At 41.4% G+C, this 15,318-nt stretch overlaps 2 protein-coding genes across 3 annotated transcripts in view; one reads left to right on the top strand and one right to left on the bottom strand.

Annotated features, from left to right (window-relative positions):
• ACAD11 (acyl-CoA dehydrogenase family member 11) overlaps positions 1–4,672 on the top strand; it is a 29,038-nt gene extending 24,366 nt beyond the window's left edge. Inside the window, exons 16-20 of the mRNA XM_086742807.1 lie at positions 53–124; positions 1,014–1,168; positions 3,078–3,194; positions 3,770–3,879; positions 4,313–4,672. Of these exons, the coding sequence (XP_086598933.1) occupies positions 53–124; positions 1,014–1,168; positions 3,078–3,194; positions 3,770–3,879; positions 4,313–4,427 (569 nt within the window). The 3' untranslated portion in view covers positions 4,428–4,672. The remainder of the gene's footprint in view (positions 1–52; positions 125–1,013; positions 1,169–3,077; positions 3,195–3,769; positions 3,880–4,312) is intronic.
• Positions 4,673–6,014: 1,342 nt separating this feature from the next.
• DNAJC13 (DnaJ heat shock protein family (Hsp40) member C13) overlaps positions 6,015–15,318 on the bottom strand; it is a 55,903-nt gene continuing 46,599 nt past the window's right edge. For both annotated transcript variants that reach the window (XM_086742805.1, XM_086742806.1), the window contains 8 exons: positions 14,798–14,967; positions 14,399–14,441; positions 13,311–13,484; positions 12,098–12,277; positions 11,701–11,841; positions 11,128–11,271; positions 10,182–10,281; positions 6,015–6,874 (listed from right to left, as the gene is read on the bottom strand). In XM_086742805.1, the coding sequence (XP_086598931.1) occupies positions 6,777–6,874; positions 10,182–10,281; positions 11,128–11,271; positions 11,701–11,841; positions 12,098–12,277; positions 13,311–13,484; positions 14,399–14,441; positions 14,798–14,967 (1,050 nt within the window). In that variant the 3' untranslated portion in view covers positions 6,015–6,776. The remainder of the gene's footprint in view (positions 6,875–10,181; positions 10,282–11,127; positions 11,272–11,700; positions 11,842–12,097; positions 12,278–13,310; positions 13,485–14,398; positions 14,442–14,797; positions 14,968–15,318) is intronic.

The following is a 15,318-nucleotide window of genomic DNA, read 5'->3' as shown; positions in this document are numbered from 1 at the left end:
CTTTTGTCCTCCTTCATTCTACCCTGCTGTTGTGTTTTCTGTGCCCCTACAGATGAGATCCATGGAGGACATTTTGAGATACACTTCAATGATGTGCGAGTACCTGTCTCCAATATAATACTGGGTGAGTTTCAATATTAATTCTTTTTTAATACATACAGCATGAAACCAAGTTTTTTAAAATTGTGGGGTTTTTTATTAATCACCATAAGTTATTGTAAACATCTATGGTTAGTTGAGCCAGGGTCTCAAACACACATAAGAAGGAGCCCACTCTTCCTTTAGCAGTCTGCCTGCTGCTTGGATATAACTTGTTTAGAGCAGAAAGGTGATGGAAGGAAGCAGGGCAGCTGTAGCTGAGATGTGAAAATCATTTCCCTGAAGTAGAGCAAAGCAGAAACTGTCAGTGGTGTTCTTTCCCCAAAACCACTTCTCTTGGTTTTGGGGAAAGACTTTACAGGCTTTCAAAAAGAGTGTTCAGCCGTAGTCCATGGCCATCCAAGCCTGGGTGCCTACTGACCTAGCAGAACTGAAAACCATAGATAGAATGAGTAAGCCAGCACTATGACCTTCTGCAGGGAGAACTTTGCTCTACTTCTCTCACTTACTATAAATCCTGATTTCTTCTATTTTCTCTTTGCTATTTTTATTTTGCTGAAAGAGCTTTCTCTCTTGAGTAGCCCTAGCACCTGGAAACCTCAAAGTCTTCCCCTAGATTTTCATACCAAATCACATAGAAGTATTTCTCAATGTAAGATTAACAACATTTAAATTAAATCAGGTAAGTCAAACCCTCTCAGAAACCATCTTAGAGTGTGCTTTGTGCTCTAGATATTATTAACAGTGTGTCAATATTGATCTAGTTGGAGTAAATAAGCAACAGTTCTGCAAACTAAACTTTTAAGAAGCTTGCTTCTAGCTCTGGTGCTAAGAGGCCATTTCTGCTCAGACCCATGGCTCATTTCAAGCAGGAATCAATAAGTCTGCACGTGCCTGTTTTTCTTTCCAACCAGGTGAGGGCAGGGGGTTTGAGATAGCTCAAGGTCGGCTCGGGCCAGGCCGTATTCATCACTGCATGAGGTCCCTTGGTGCGGCTGAAACCGCTTTACACATAATGTGCCGGCGCGCAGCACAGAGAGAGACTTTTGGGAAGAAACTGTATCAACACGTAAGCACGTTCCCTCTTTTTCTCAATTCACGTGCTCCAGACATCACCCTTTGTTTTGGCCAGACAGAACCTTGTGACTCTAATAATGGACACTGCAGTAGATGTGCCCTAACCTTGAATTCCTCTTCATAATGCCACAGGTGGCAAAGGAAAAAATCACATTGCGAGACTCACATTTTTCACTATAACCTGTGTGATTTTTTTTTTTCCTTTCTTTGCAATGAATTGTATATCCTTTTCTGGCTTTGAATACAAATTTTGTCACCATAGTTTTTTCTCTGCTGTCACTGATCAGCTTGGACAGGTATTTTTTTCAGGCATACAGCTTATGTTTCTGTAGGTGCAATCTGAATTTACCATTTTTGTTTATTTGTCACCTAGACATCTCCATTTGTTATTACCGGAGACACTCAAAGGTCTAAACTAGACTAAAAATTTTACTTCTCTGATCAATTATTAACACTTACTTATGAAAGTACAGACCAAACCAAGGCCCTGTTGGGATTTTTTGGTCTTATCTTGCTCTGGAATTGAAATACTGTTTTGTAAGAGAGAGTTTGCTAGAATAAGAAAAATATGACTGTCTGCATTTTTATAGGAACCATCAGCATTTAGTAGTTGGCCTATCACATTTCAAGTGTTCCTTAGTCTTATCCAACAGATAGGATGACTTTATTGGAAAAAACAAGTAAAGGCAGTGGAAAGAGGAAACTGAATTAGTGTCTGGCACAGGTTATAGAAAATTGTACAGAGCCAGAGGGAGTAACCTCATGTATCCATTTTCCAGTCATGTCATCATTGCCAAATTCCATTCATGACCATTACCTAGAATTAGTAAGAGTTGGATGAGGTGCACTCTATTTCTCAGAAGCTCATTAAAGTAAAACCGATGTCTGATGAAGCCACAAGCAAGACCTTGGGGCCAGCTGCGTAGCCAGCGCAGGTTCTTCACAGCTCTGGGATAGCGAAAGGAGAGGTGAGGCTGTTGGTTGTCTTGAGTAACAGGCTGACTTACATGGCAGTTATTTACATCTCCGGGAGCTGTCAGCAGGAGAGCGTGTCTGAGCACCTCCACCTGGGTTCAGACCACCTTTGCTGGCACGAGCCAAGCTGGGCCCCCAGACTTTGCACTGAAGTGAGTACTACACATCTGCTTCTGCCTCTTGCGGCTGCCACATCCAGGCTCCAGGCAGGAGTGTGTACCCGAGGCTGCCTCAAGCTTCAGACAGCTTTTGCACTGACAAACATCACATGAACATTTTTTTTTTATCTACTGTGGTATGTTGGCTGCAGAGGGGAATTAGTTAAGAGGAGCAGGGAAGGGCTGCCAAGACTGTAATTTTGCTTGAATCAAGGGAGCTACTGATTTATCATCTATGTGAACAGATGCAGCAGGCACCACCCTGCAGCTGTTTGCCTGGGTGTTTAACACACCACCACCAGTAGTTTAAGAAAACAGAATTGATTCCTCTCCTCTCTCACCTCCCCAGCTTTTGTATACTGGGGCATGTTACACAGAGAGAGGGGTTGTGAGTCCTGGTAGTGGGTAAAGGAAAGCAGGAAGTAAAAAGCAGCCCTTTAGGGGCTTCAGGAAAACAGCTAGCAGGCAGTGGGTGCAACTAGGAAATGAGAGTGTGCCTGAATCCAGAGGTTTTTTTCCCCTTTTCCTCTTTTATGCCCAGAAAAGAACTGCTCTATCTTTAGTACTTCTGTCATCAAGTGTTTTCTTTCCTTTTTTTCCTCTTCTCAGAGCACATGCATCAAATGAGCATTAATTTGCACAAGGGAGGCTCTAAATGACTGAATACGCATGTGCTGAGGAGTAGGGGCATCTTCCTTAGGGCCAGTTTACCCAGACTCGCTAGGAGGCATTAACTGACTTGCTGCTTGTTGGCTTTGGTTTCTGCAGGAAGTTGTTGCCCACTGGATTGCCGAATGCCGCCTTAGCATAGAACAGGCTCGACTGCTTACGCTAAAAACAGCCAACACGATTGACATGTTGGGCAACAGAAAAGCAAGAAAAGAGGTAATTTTTTCTTTGCCGGCCTTAGGCTAGGACTTGGGAGTGCAATACGTGTGCATTCAACTGCTTGAAATGTAAGCTAAAAGATATTGCTAGAAGTTATCCTTCTAATTCTAGAGCATGACTTCATGTTGAAAATAGATGGCCTTAACATGTGCTTCTGATTGTCATGAGACTGGAAAGCGTTCTCAGTTAAAAACTTTTAAGATCACGCTGATAAAGCATTTAAAAATTAAAGAAGTTCAAGTATCGAGGCCAGGTTGGACGGGGCTCTGAGCAACCTGATCTAGTTGGGGACGTCCCTGCTCCTTGCAGGGGGGTTGGACTAGACGATCTTTGAAGGTCCCTTCCAACTCTAACCATTCTATGATTCTATCACTCACTTCTCAACACGAGACAGTTGTTTTGGGTGACTGGGAAGAGTTTTACCTTACCCAGGCAACAGGAACAGCTGCCATCTGATCCAAAAAATCCTGAATGTGCTATGAGATCCCAGTCTTCAGTAGAACTGTTAAATAAGCATTTTCACTTGCTTATGAAACTGTTACTGATAAAGGTGAGCTCTCTTCAAACTACAGGTAGCCATGACCAAAGTGGTGGTCCCTCGAGTTGTGCTTAAAGTGATTGACTGCGCAATCCAAGTGTGTGGTGGAGCTGGAGTTTCCCAGGACTTTCCTTTGGCTTTTATGTGAGTAAAGGAGACTTAGCTGTAGCTTCTAAGCATGCCTTTTAAGATAATTTTATAACACCCAGTACATGCTGTTTCATCTCAGATAGCCTGAAATAATGGTTCATATGCCTTTAAGCTATAAAACTTCAATCAGCTGGCACTCAGCCTAAAATAGTTCTTAGCAGCAGCATAGAGGATGTTTCTAAAGCTCAGTCTTATCCCTAATGGCCTCGGGGAGAAGCAAGCATTCCAAATTTCCAGCCTAAACATCTCAATCCTGCCAGGATGATTTTGCTGCAGTAGCTCCTGTGTGATAGCTCTTTTCAAAGAGACTACTGTTAAAAGGATGGCTATAGCAAAACCACCAGTGCTGAGAGCTCCTGCTGTCAGCCTGGCTTGCTGCTGTGGCAGGATTAAGGAATCTATCTTCATTCAGCTCTTTCTGACACAGGTTTGCTTATATACGGACCCTGCGCCTGGCAGATGGGCCTGATGAAGTTCATCTCTCAACAATTGCAAGGTGGGAACTGCTTGATCAGTCAAAGAAACTAACTGCAAAAATCTGATGTCAGCATAAAGCCATCTTGAATGGATGGAAGATTTAGGAAAGATTTTGTTCAGTGCAATAGCATTTAAGGTAAAATTGGATGAATATGAAAACTTATTTCTAGCTTATTTTCTCACTCTTGTAATAATTACATTTAATAATCAGAGGCTTGCTTTTAAAAAAAAAAAATAGCAGAATGCCATGTAAATACCAGAATTTCTCTGGGTTCTTTATAACACTAAATAAAATCTATTTTCTAACAGGCCTAAGTGTTGTGCTTTATTTACTGAGCCAAAGCCCTCTTTATCCTTGTATTGTAGGTAAAGCAGTCTCAACTCAGCTGTTTCACCTGATGTAGTTTATTGCAAACTAGAATAAACTTTTAATTCTTGATTAAATTACAATTAAACACTCAGGGTAATGCCTTTCTTTTCCCTTTCCAAAGCTCAGCCTCTGTCCAACCCTCTCTTCCTTCCCAGTTCCTGCTCTCAGCTGCCCTCCTTTTCACTAATGCTACACCCAGTCCTTCCCCCACATCCCCCCTAGTGGGGGGAGCCAGGGGCAGCACAGGAGCCAGGGGGGTCAGTGTGTAGCAGTTTGTCTGCTACTCCTTGCCCCTTACTCCTCTACATTGTTTCTCCAGACACATCTCCTCACAGTCTTCCTTAGAGATGCCCCTTTTGTCTTCCCTTGCATCTTTCCTTTTGTGCATTCTCACAAGCCTCCTCCTGTCTCCTGGCCCCAGGTGGTCCCACTCTTTTCTTAAATATGTCCAAGCATAGATGGCACCTTCCTCTGTGAGGAGCTGAAGTTTTGGCTGGAACCAGTAGTGACTGGCACAGGGCAGTTCATGGCCTCCTCTGCTGCTAAAACAGCTTCTTGCTCTGAAGTTCTCAAAGATCAGAGTTCTTCAGCTCTGTTTCTTTAACAATCCCCTTCAGTGTTAGTTACTTACAAGAGAACTTGTCCATACGCAAACAGAACCAGGCAGATCACAGCATACTGCGCTGTCAGCAGTTCTACTTCCTAGAAGGGTATGATGATTGCTTTTCAACTTATACAGGGTTGTTCAACAATTAACTTAAGGATCCAAGTGTTTACTTTTTGCATGAACAAAGAAACCATGCTAGCAGAGTATTGGGAGTTCAGAAAGACAACATTCAGGATGAGTCTACAACTGAGTGTTCACCTGAGGTGTGTTTCAGCAAAAGCTGCTGATGTCAGGGTGGGAGAGTACCTAGAACTGGAAGCTTTCTGTAAATAGGTTTCTCACCTTGTATTAATTCATTATACCTATAAAGATTGTAATCTATTTCGAGAAAGCAATAATTATTTCTATTCCCATCTGTCTTAGTTTCCTCTTGGTTCCTGCCAAGAATGGTTCCTATGAAGCTGAGAATGTCAGCAACTGCATTTCAAATACAAAATAACCTGCACTGGTACCACTACCTGTGGTTTAGGAATTTTGCTCCAGGCTTTCAAAACCTGCACAATGTGTTTTTCCAAGCAAGAACATCCAGGAACCCTGTTTAGCCCCACTCAAAGTCTCTGACCACCCTCATTTCCCACACCATCCAAGAACAGCTACATAAGAACAGCACCTGTATCTCATTAACAAGGCTCTTAATTCCCTTTATTTTAAAATTTTATGTACATATGAATGATCTGTATAATGTACACTCAATATAGAAAGTTTTTTATATACTGGATAATGTATAGAACATTTCACAATTACACTAATTTCTTACATAACATGTCAACTTTAAGGTTTTTTTTGCTGAAGCTTTGTCAATTTGGTCAAGCCAGTTATACATACAGATGTCTAATGCTGTTTGATCTCAGGAAGAAGACAATGTTAATGATTAAGGACATCAGTGAACTGGTGCACGGACAAACCCTTTGCAAGTCATGTTCAATGGGAGTGATCACATCAGACTGGAAAGAAGGGATGCCCTTTTTGGGGGGGTCAGTGAGGTCAAAGTGATTTTAGCCCAATTTCTCTAGACTGTAGCTCAACTCCAGTCATGCTAATTCATAAAATATAAAAACTAGGAAAGTTTGATTCACAGTCTTGTAAACAAATATAAAGGAACAAAATGTGCTTATGTACAACAAGAAAAAAATTCTTGTGTACCTATTTCAGCTGATCCACAGAGTGCATTCTTGTGTTACAGTGTGATAGTTAGAATCACGGACTTTTTCCTAGAAAAAAAAAAAAGAAAAAACCCACCAGTCATAGAAAAAGGAGTAACACTGTCATTAAATACTTGGAAAGGCAGTAAGTTCACTTCAATGTGTTGGAGGAAAGTGCTGTTCCTCATCACTGGCCAGCCTGCCTTTCTGTCTCTTTCACAAGAATTTCCAGTCCTTAGCTGACATCTCCCACTTCGTTGTCTACTGGGGGTGGTACGTTGGGCATTACAGATGAAGTTGTCCCTGCAGTAAGGTATCCAGCAACTCCAGGGCCTTTCAGGAATAAAACAGAATATTAGTGATTAGTTTTGATCCTAAAGACTGACCAGCTTTATTCCCTCTGGTAACACTCAAATGCATCATCCAAATCAACCAGACATCTTAAACAAGAATATTTAAGAGTTCTTGTTTAGATTCTTTGGAATCTAGGAATACCAGGAATTAAGGCATCTTAGTCCACTAAGTGGAGTAGCTTGTGGAGACCATTCTCAGACTTGCTCAGCATTTTTCATTGTGATGTGCCAAACAAGTTCCAAAAGAACCCCAACCACCAGTATCATCCATCTCACCTTCCACCATGGAAGTGGCAGTAAGGAGGGGGCAGCCTTCCTTTGTGAAGGACAGCACCTGCTACAGGAGTGAGGCCAGTTCAGGCATGCATTCCTCTACTGGGCTTCACATTTATGCTTTCCATGTTGCAAATGTTTTCCCAGCCCCATTTTTAAAGCAAACTCAATGGGCTGCCCCATGAACAAGCAGAACTGACTTGTGCTTGTCCAGGCAGCTCTTTGTGCCCTCAGTTAGGAAAATGAACAGCATTCAAGCTCTGTAGCAGAGAGCTTTATTAATGATAAGGAGCTCTATGTCAGTTACTATAGAGGCAAGTCAGTTTTGCACTGCAGACAAAGCCCCTCTCCCTCAAAGCTTGGAGTTTAAAATTTAGTTCTAACAGAAACTTTCAATTAATGCAAGAAAAACTCATGTTGCAGCATGAGGTGTTTCAACAGCAGCTCTGATCAGATTAATGACTGTAGAAAACTGTGAACCCACAGTTCCTGCATCAATACAGTGATCAACGTCATATTAGACTTTCAGCCTACACTGCTTATCTTCAAGATGGTAAGTTCTGCTGGGCCCTGCACTCTCCTTCTCTGAAGTCAACCTCAAAGTTCTCCTAAATTTACTATCCCTTCAGCCCCCACACTCCCTTCTCACACTACAGCCTGGAGCCAAAACATCTGAGCATAGTTCGTCGCCTTGCAAGCAGTCTTACACTGTTGTTGCAAGCAAGGGAGCAAAGCAAGCAGTGCCTTTGGGAAAAAAAAAAAACCCACAAAAAAACCTGCCTGGCTTCAGAAGGGGACTTCTCTTTGCCAGCCCATCAGTGGCATCTGCCAAGAGCCAGCCCCACTTTTACAGGTCCTAGTGCAAAAATTCCACTAGTTGCCTTGTCCTTAAAACTCTTCCATTATGGAGGATTCCTAACAGACTTCAGAAGTTTAGTTCATCTGTAGTACCAGCACATATCAGCCACTGCAGTTCATTTTCTGCTGCTGTGTGCTTGAAGAAGGCAAGTTTATCAGTGTTTTGCAGTTTGGGACCACACATTTGTTACAGTTCTATGACATGCATCTGTTACTTGGAATGCAGCAAGCGCAGCGTGCATTTTGCAAGATGGTATCTACCTGCTTTAGAGAGCTACACAGAAGTTAGCAAGCTGCCTGGCAGAGCAGATCTAAAGCCCACTTCTCAGGTGAAGGGGACTGCTGCCAGTTAGAAGGGAAGGAGAAGAGACACCTGAGGGAAGAGAAATAAGCAAGGGAAGTTTCAAGGGAAGTGCAAATAGCAAAGCAATTTGAAGCAAGAAATAAGGCAGAATACAAGATAAGGCAGGTTAAAAAAAAACAAAGCTTGTAGTTTGGCTTCTATCTATACTTTGCATTTGTACAGCATCTCCATTCTACATTTGCAAGCACTTAAACATTAGGCAATTTAAACGCAGCACAGGCCTCACAGCAATTGGAGTGATGCTGGCCCCAGTCTCAAGCCTCACTCTCTGGTATAGTTTCAGTCCTCAGCCAGTGATCAGCCAGCATTTACTTCATATTTCTAATTTATATATTTATGAAATACTATGGAAATTTGGTACCAACTGAATCAAGTGTTCAAATATTATTTGTCAAAGTGGCATTAAATGGTGCAATAAACAGAAAATTCTTGTTCAGACCTAAGGCACTGAGTCTTTCCTACGTGGAAAAATGCATCAAGTTTTGCAATATACCTACTCTCAAAATATTAAGCATCTGCTCCTAGAATGTCTAATTCCTGACCTTTAAAGCTCTTGCTTAATTTTCTTAAAATACTTGCTAGTATCTTGCAAGAAGATTTTTCCTATCTACATGGCCATCTGATCTCCACCTCATTCATTCAGTTATGCTCAAAAGCCTTACTGAGATTCCTATATCGGGTTAGATAAGGAAGTCACATGCAGCACATGGAAGTGTTCGTATGGACCTGTCACAGAGGACTTTAAAACCTTAACTGGGATGCTAAACTTTTAAGACCAAACGATCTCATCCACTTTAGCTGATGGTTGTTGAGGAGTCAGAAGTTGGCATCATGTGTTACTTTAGACAAATTTGCTACAATTTCATTACACAGTATTTGCAGATGGAGCAAGTAATCTATGATGGCAAAGTTTGACTGTGATGCAGCCGAATGTAGTCATTAAACATGAGTCTATGAAGTGGTGTACATAAGCAGAGGAAGAACCAGAATTTGATTTGCTATGAGATAATTATTCTAGGATTACATCCATGGCATGCCATTATCAGAAAGGAAGTTCACATCACTTGCTATCCTTTGTGTGCTCTTCTACACTGGAAGTGGGGCTGGGGGGGGGACACCCTTGGGGTGCCATTTCAGTCTCAGTGGCACCAGCAGGTGACTCACCCAGGGTGCACCACAGATGTGTAGACGTAGATGCTGCAAGCTCTGAGTACAGGGACGAGGCCACTCCCACCAGAGAAGGGCCCTGACTCTGCACTGGGTCTGACAGGAACATGGCCTCACACTCTGAGCTATTAACATGTAAACTGCTCCAATACTACAACTACGTGCTTAACACTAAAGCAGCATAACTCACAAGGCACAATTAATACAGACAGTCTACATGATTTTGAAGAAAGTTAACTCCCAATCTTGGAAAACGATTTGTTCTAGAACCAAAGCAGACTAATCCTGAGAAAGCGTGGGAAGTTGCTGTCATTCATTAGTTCTGATTACATCTCTGCTCTATCACTACAGGGCACTTGCAAGACTTGCCAGTGTCCAGATTCCATTGCTCTCATATTTTATAAGCAGGTACACCAAAAACTATCCAGAGAAATAGATTCTTAACTACAAAAAAGTTTGGCTTTTGATAAGTGTTTTAAAAGCTTACTGTATTTTTACAGCACTGAATATTCAGGCCACATGATGGCACTAGATCCTGAGTATAAACAGTTTCTCCAGAGTCAAGTCTGACAATTAAATGACAGTTCAGTATAACTCAGGACATAAATAGGAAAGGGTTGCTAACCTGTGAGGTATCCTGCTGTTTGCGTCTCAGAAATGAACAAGTCATGTTTCTGATCCTTGAAGGCACTCCACACAGAAGAACGAGAGAGAATTTCATTTACCTACAGCGTATGAAGAAATGAACACAGTGAACAAGTGACCTTGGTAATGTTGTAGAGAAAAAACCCTCGTTTTCTAGAGCCAAACTATTCCTGAAAGGATTACCAAATAGCATGACAGCAGCTTAGGCTGTGATACCGAATCAGACATTTCCAAGGAGACTGTAGCAACTTGCTTTTCCATTTGAATTGTGCAGCTGAACACATAATGCAGAAGGCTCAAAAAGAAGTCAGCTTGAGAAGTCAGCAGCTTGACTTTCTCCCTTGTTCCTCAGGCAATAAGGAAAAACAATCCTGCAAGCAGCCACTTGCCATGCATCTAGAACTGAGGTAGAACAGGACTTTTCCTGGACTACAGCAAGACAGGGCCAACTTGGAGGAAAGACCTATGCCCAGATTCCCTCCCCTCTGAGAAAGCTTTCAACACAAGGGTAAGAGAAAGGCACTAAGAACTAGCAGAGTTAGTAGGACAAAGCTTACCAACTTGCATACACATCCATAACACCGCTGCAGTTGTCTACAACAGTATTTATCCAGGAAACAAAAAAGTAATTTAAATTTCTAACAGAAGTTCTGAAGAGTTGTTAGTAGAAGCCTACTAGCTTACAGAATATTTATACACTTGGGTTTTGGGTTTTTTTTCCACTAGTGCTCTTCACATGCATTGAACCAATTACTTTTCCACAAGAAAGAGATGGAGATGTTCCAATCCATATTGATTTTGCAGTTACATGATGTTAACCTTTTTGGTGGAATGATGCACATGACAGCCATAAGATCAAACAAGGGATGTTCAGAGTTTGATCTTTCAAGTGTACAAAGCCCAGTTGAGGACCTGTCAGTACTCACCTGTTCTCCATACTGCAGGCTGCGAGACATGGATTTCAGAGTTTTAACAATCTGAGCCTTTGTGGCAGATGGGCTTTCCAGGTTCTCAAGACCAATACCTTCAAGCAGCTTTAGAAGGTAAGGGACCAAATCTGCTTTCAAAGCCTGCAAACATACCCAAATGAGTTCTCTTAACAAGGACTAGGAAGTTCCATACAGATGTTTTACATTACTAGCATTAGTGTGAACCAGAAGTGTCAGCTATTACTAAATATGTTTAGGTTAGTTGAATTTTCCTGAACTGTATAAATACACACAAGAAAAAGCAAAGGTAATGTCCAGCAGTTCTGCTCTGTCTAGCTGCAAACTCAGTTGAATTAGCTGACATTCCTGTGTTATGCTTTCTCAGCAGACACAAGACAACGCTATCCTATGAATTAAGCTTCAACGCTGGGGTAACATCTTTAGTTAGTTAAACAGCTTCTGAGAAGCCGCCTGGACACTGAAGTTACATGGTACCTCTGTTCTTATGAGCAGATTAGATAAGCAAATATAAAATATCACATTTTTACAGACTGAGAATGTACTACTTACTTGGGCTACTAAGTCATTTTGTTCCTTCTGAAACATCCGATTAAGTGCTTCACAGGCTACACCAATTACATCTGATCTCTTTTTCATTCCATTCATGAGAGGGCTAATGGTCTCTAGTGATGCCATTGCTCGAACACAAAGCTACAGAGAGACAGAAACATCCAGAGTACTTTATCTTATGGTAAGCTTGATGGTTATGGCAGATATGGTCAGCCAAGACCATGCATTTCGCAGTGTCTTTAGTTTATCAATGCACCCTTAATTAGCTATAAGTCCTTGCTCATCTGGTCCACAGTATTTATAGTTCAAATAGTGTCCCTCTAGGAACACTACTAAACAATACAAGTAACTGCAGTTATTCTTTTTTCTCCCTTTGAGCACTTCAATGATTCAGTACCTCATTGTCAGACAATATGTGCATGACACGAATGGCACTTTTAGGAATGGCATTGTTCTTGTGATTCATAGCTTGGATTATCTTGTGAAGATGACCAAGTGGAGGAACTTGATCAGCTAGCTGAGGCTGGGCACTGAACAGGCACACAGTTGCTGTGGTAATGGTTTCTAAAGTTTCCCCCTGCAGAAAAGCAAAAAATAACAGAAAGTATAAATCAGAAATGCCTTACATAAGTAGTAACGCTTCTCATTTGCTCTGCATTACAGATTCTTTTTTCCCCTAATGCTTTTGTCATGTCCCTTTATTTTAAAATTGTCAAAACAAGAAATTTAGAAGCACATCATCAGCTCCAATAGTGGCAGACATTCACTAGTTTCATGAACACAGCTCACAGGAATTCCTCAGCACCATTCCCATATCTAGAGAAGCCAGTATCTGGCTGCAGCCTCTGCATGCACCTGTACCAAATTACTCGGCAGAAGCACAACAGTTGGGCACTTCGGCTGACCACCCGAATGCCTTAGCAGGTTCTGCAGTCCGTGCAGCAGCACTCACCACGTTTGCTGTATTCTGCATGCCTATACAGACTGCTACCACATCTTTATTACAAAGACGTCTGTTTCATTCAGTGTCCAAGTTAGGTGTCTCCCTGCAAGTCTAACCCACAATCTGTCTAAATACTGTTCAAAAATTCAGTTTTTAGTAATATCACTAAGTTACTGGATTTGAACATTGTTCTCAAACTGTAACATATTAGTTCTACTGCATTACACCCACTGTTAGGTTGCAGCCTTGCATACACCACGTAATTTACACCAAGGTGGGAAGTTAGTGTTGCAGAAGGACACTAGAAGTATCAAGACCTGAACATTTTTAAGCAGTGTAGGATAAGTGCCATTTTCTTAGGTTGGTCAGTCATGGAATAATTAGAGATACTTAATTTGTTAAGCCTCCCCTCTACCACAAAACAAGCCTCTAAGACTTACTGAAGCTAGTTCTGTGGCTTCTGGGACTTTAAAAACACTGACTCATGTTCAGAAGTTGCCTAAATATTATCTACAGGCTTTTACAGAGAGTTAGAAACCAGACAAAAAAAAATACATCACGTTGAGAAGTGTGAGAATTGCAGCTAATCAGATACTAAAAGACTGCTAAAGACTAGTTTAAGACTGCTAAACAAATTCAAAGCGCAGAATCAGAAAAATCATCTTACATGGGGGTTATTTTTCTCCAGTAGTTCAGTAAACTTTTCCAGTAGTGCAATGAGAAATTCTCTTGGTTTCCGCAAAACCCAGGCCGGCTGGGCAATAAAAATCCTTAGGAAGACTCCCCCCACTGAAAGTTCACCTTCTGCCTCACCATACACCACAGCAAAGTCTTCAGGCAGCTATTAAATTGTAAAGTAGAAGGAGTTATTGGCAAGAGTAGTTGAGAGAGTTGCACTTTTTTCTCTAACATCATGACTGTAAGTGGTAACGGTTACTCAACTCTGTTCCTGAAAATGGAGCTGTGCAAGACCAATAAACACTTCATTTTGAAGAAGCATGAGGTGAGAAGTGGGGAGGAAAAATAACAGTGCAAGCAGTACTACTCCAGTGGACTCTTCCTTCAAAGTACACAAGTAACTGAGTCTACAACTATACCAGCGGTAAACACCAGCTCAAAAGAAGTACCAGCAACAAGGCAGATAGAAGAGGCCTTTCCTTTCTTTCTTGCACACTTCAGGGGAAGATTTCACACCACCAACCTAGAGAAGTTTCCAGTTTCCACCTGCATCAAAACAGCTATCCTCTGCATGAGTTTAGAAGTTTGTTTTAATGTTGAACTAGACTATGGGTGGGAGGAAGTCATGTCTGGCCATTCGCAGCTACTGGGAAAGGCCATACAGACTGAAACATCTCACTGATTGACCTGATGTGATAGAATGGCCCAGGAAAATAATTTGAGACTCAGTGGCTTACTAACTCCTGAACATTTACCAAGAGCAAGTTTACTACAGCTGTGTAATAAATGACAGGAAACTGGTATTCTCCTTTGATGACTTTTGATAAGTTTTAGCATGACCTGAACTATGAGAAGATTCAGAACATTACTGGCAAAACCACTGCCAAAGTGTCTGATTTCCAGGTACAAGTAGTAACAAAAGCATCAATTCAGCACTGAAACAGTTATGTTAGCACAGCAGTGAGTTCCTGTTGATACTTTAAGAGGAAAGCCTGTCAGAGTTACATACATGCATACATTATCCGTTGGCTTACAGTCTCCCTGGACACCCCCAAAGCAGAAACAGTATACTTTTACCTTCCAGTTAGTATCAGGGTTGTCCCTCTGAAGTTTAAAGTGCCTTTAAAAAGAAAGTAAGTTTTAACACACAGTAAGAGAAGCAGTTGTCTTCCCTATTTGACACCTCAGTCTCCCTCCATCATTGTGAAGTAGTTCCAGTTTCTAAACCCCATTTTCTCCTCATTGTAACCCCCTCCCAAATCTTACAGCAGTAAGCAAGTATCTGGATTGTGCACAAACAGCACTTGCACCATTGAATTACAGGTACAATATGCAAACAGTGAACAAGTTTCTTTTCACTGAAGTCTGGCTTGCAAGAATTCTACTTTTTACAGTTAGAGCTCTGTCTGACAGTTCTTCTGTAACAGCTCTAAAAAGTGTCTCAGTTAAGGAAACATTTAGTAAGTCCCCACATACTCAAGCATCATTTCTCGAACTGTTGTTGATACTCTCTCCCTGGAGTTGTCATTCCAAATTAACTCAGGATTTTCATGAGTTCCCTCGAAGATATGAACAGCAGCTTCAGGGTTGTCCCTCATGGCATCCATGAAGACTCCAGGTAGAAATTTCATTAGTGTAATTCTAACCTAGAAAGGATGAACAGAATGGACATTTAGTATACCATAAGTCAAACTGACAGAAAAATACAGAACTCCAGAAACTCCAACTACTCGTAGTGCTATAATGCCAACTGCTAGAACACAACACCAGAAAATAAAATAGTGCTATCACTTTAAATAGTGATAGCTAATGACAAGTCTGATATCTAGGTATCTGATGTTGAAGTCAGTACAAACGGAAGCCAAACTGCTTATAGTAGTGACAATAAGAACAACTGCTTCTAGAAGCCTGCTCACAGATTAAGAGTGAACCATTCTGAAAAAGCCAGATGGCTCTTCATATGAATGTTTCAGTCACAGAAGACTGATTTTTTTGTT

Source organism: Chlamydotis macqueenii, chromosome 2 (assembly GCF_036417535.1).
Source record: "Chlamydotis macqueenii isolate bChlMac1 chromosome 2, bChlMac1.mat, whole genome shotgun sequence".
Classification (NCBI taxonomy): Eukaryota; Metazoa; Chordata; class Aves; order Otidiformes; family Otididae; genus Chlamydotis; species Chlamydotis macqueenii.
The sequence above is the reverse complement of the archived record's forward strand: the minus strand, read 5'-3'. Positions and strand labels throughout refer to the sequence as shown.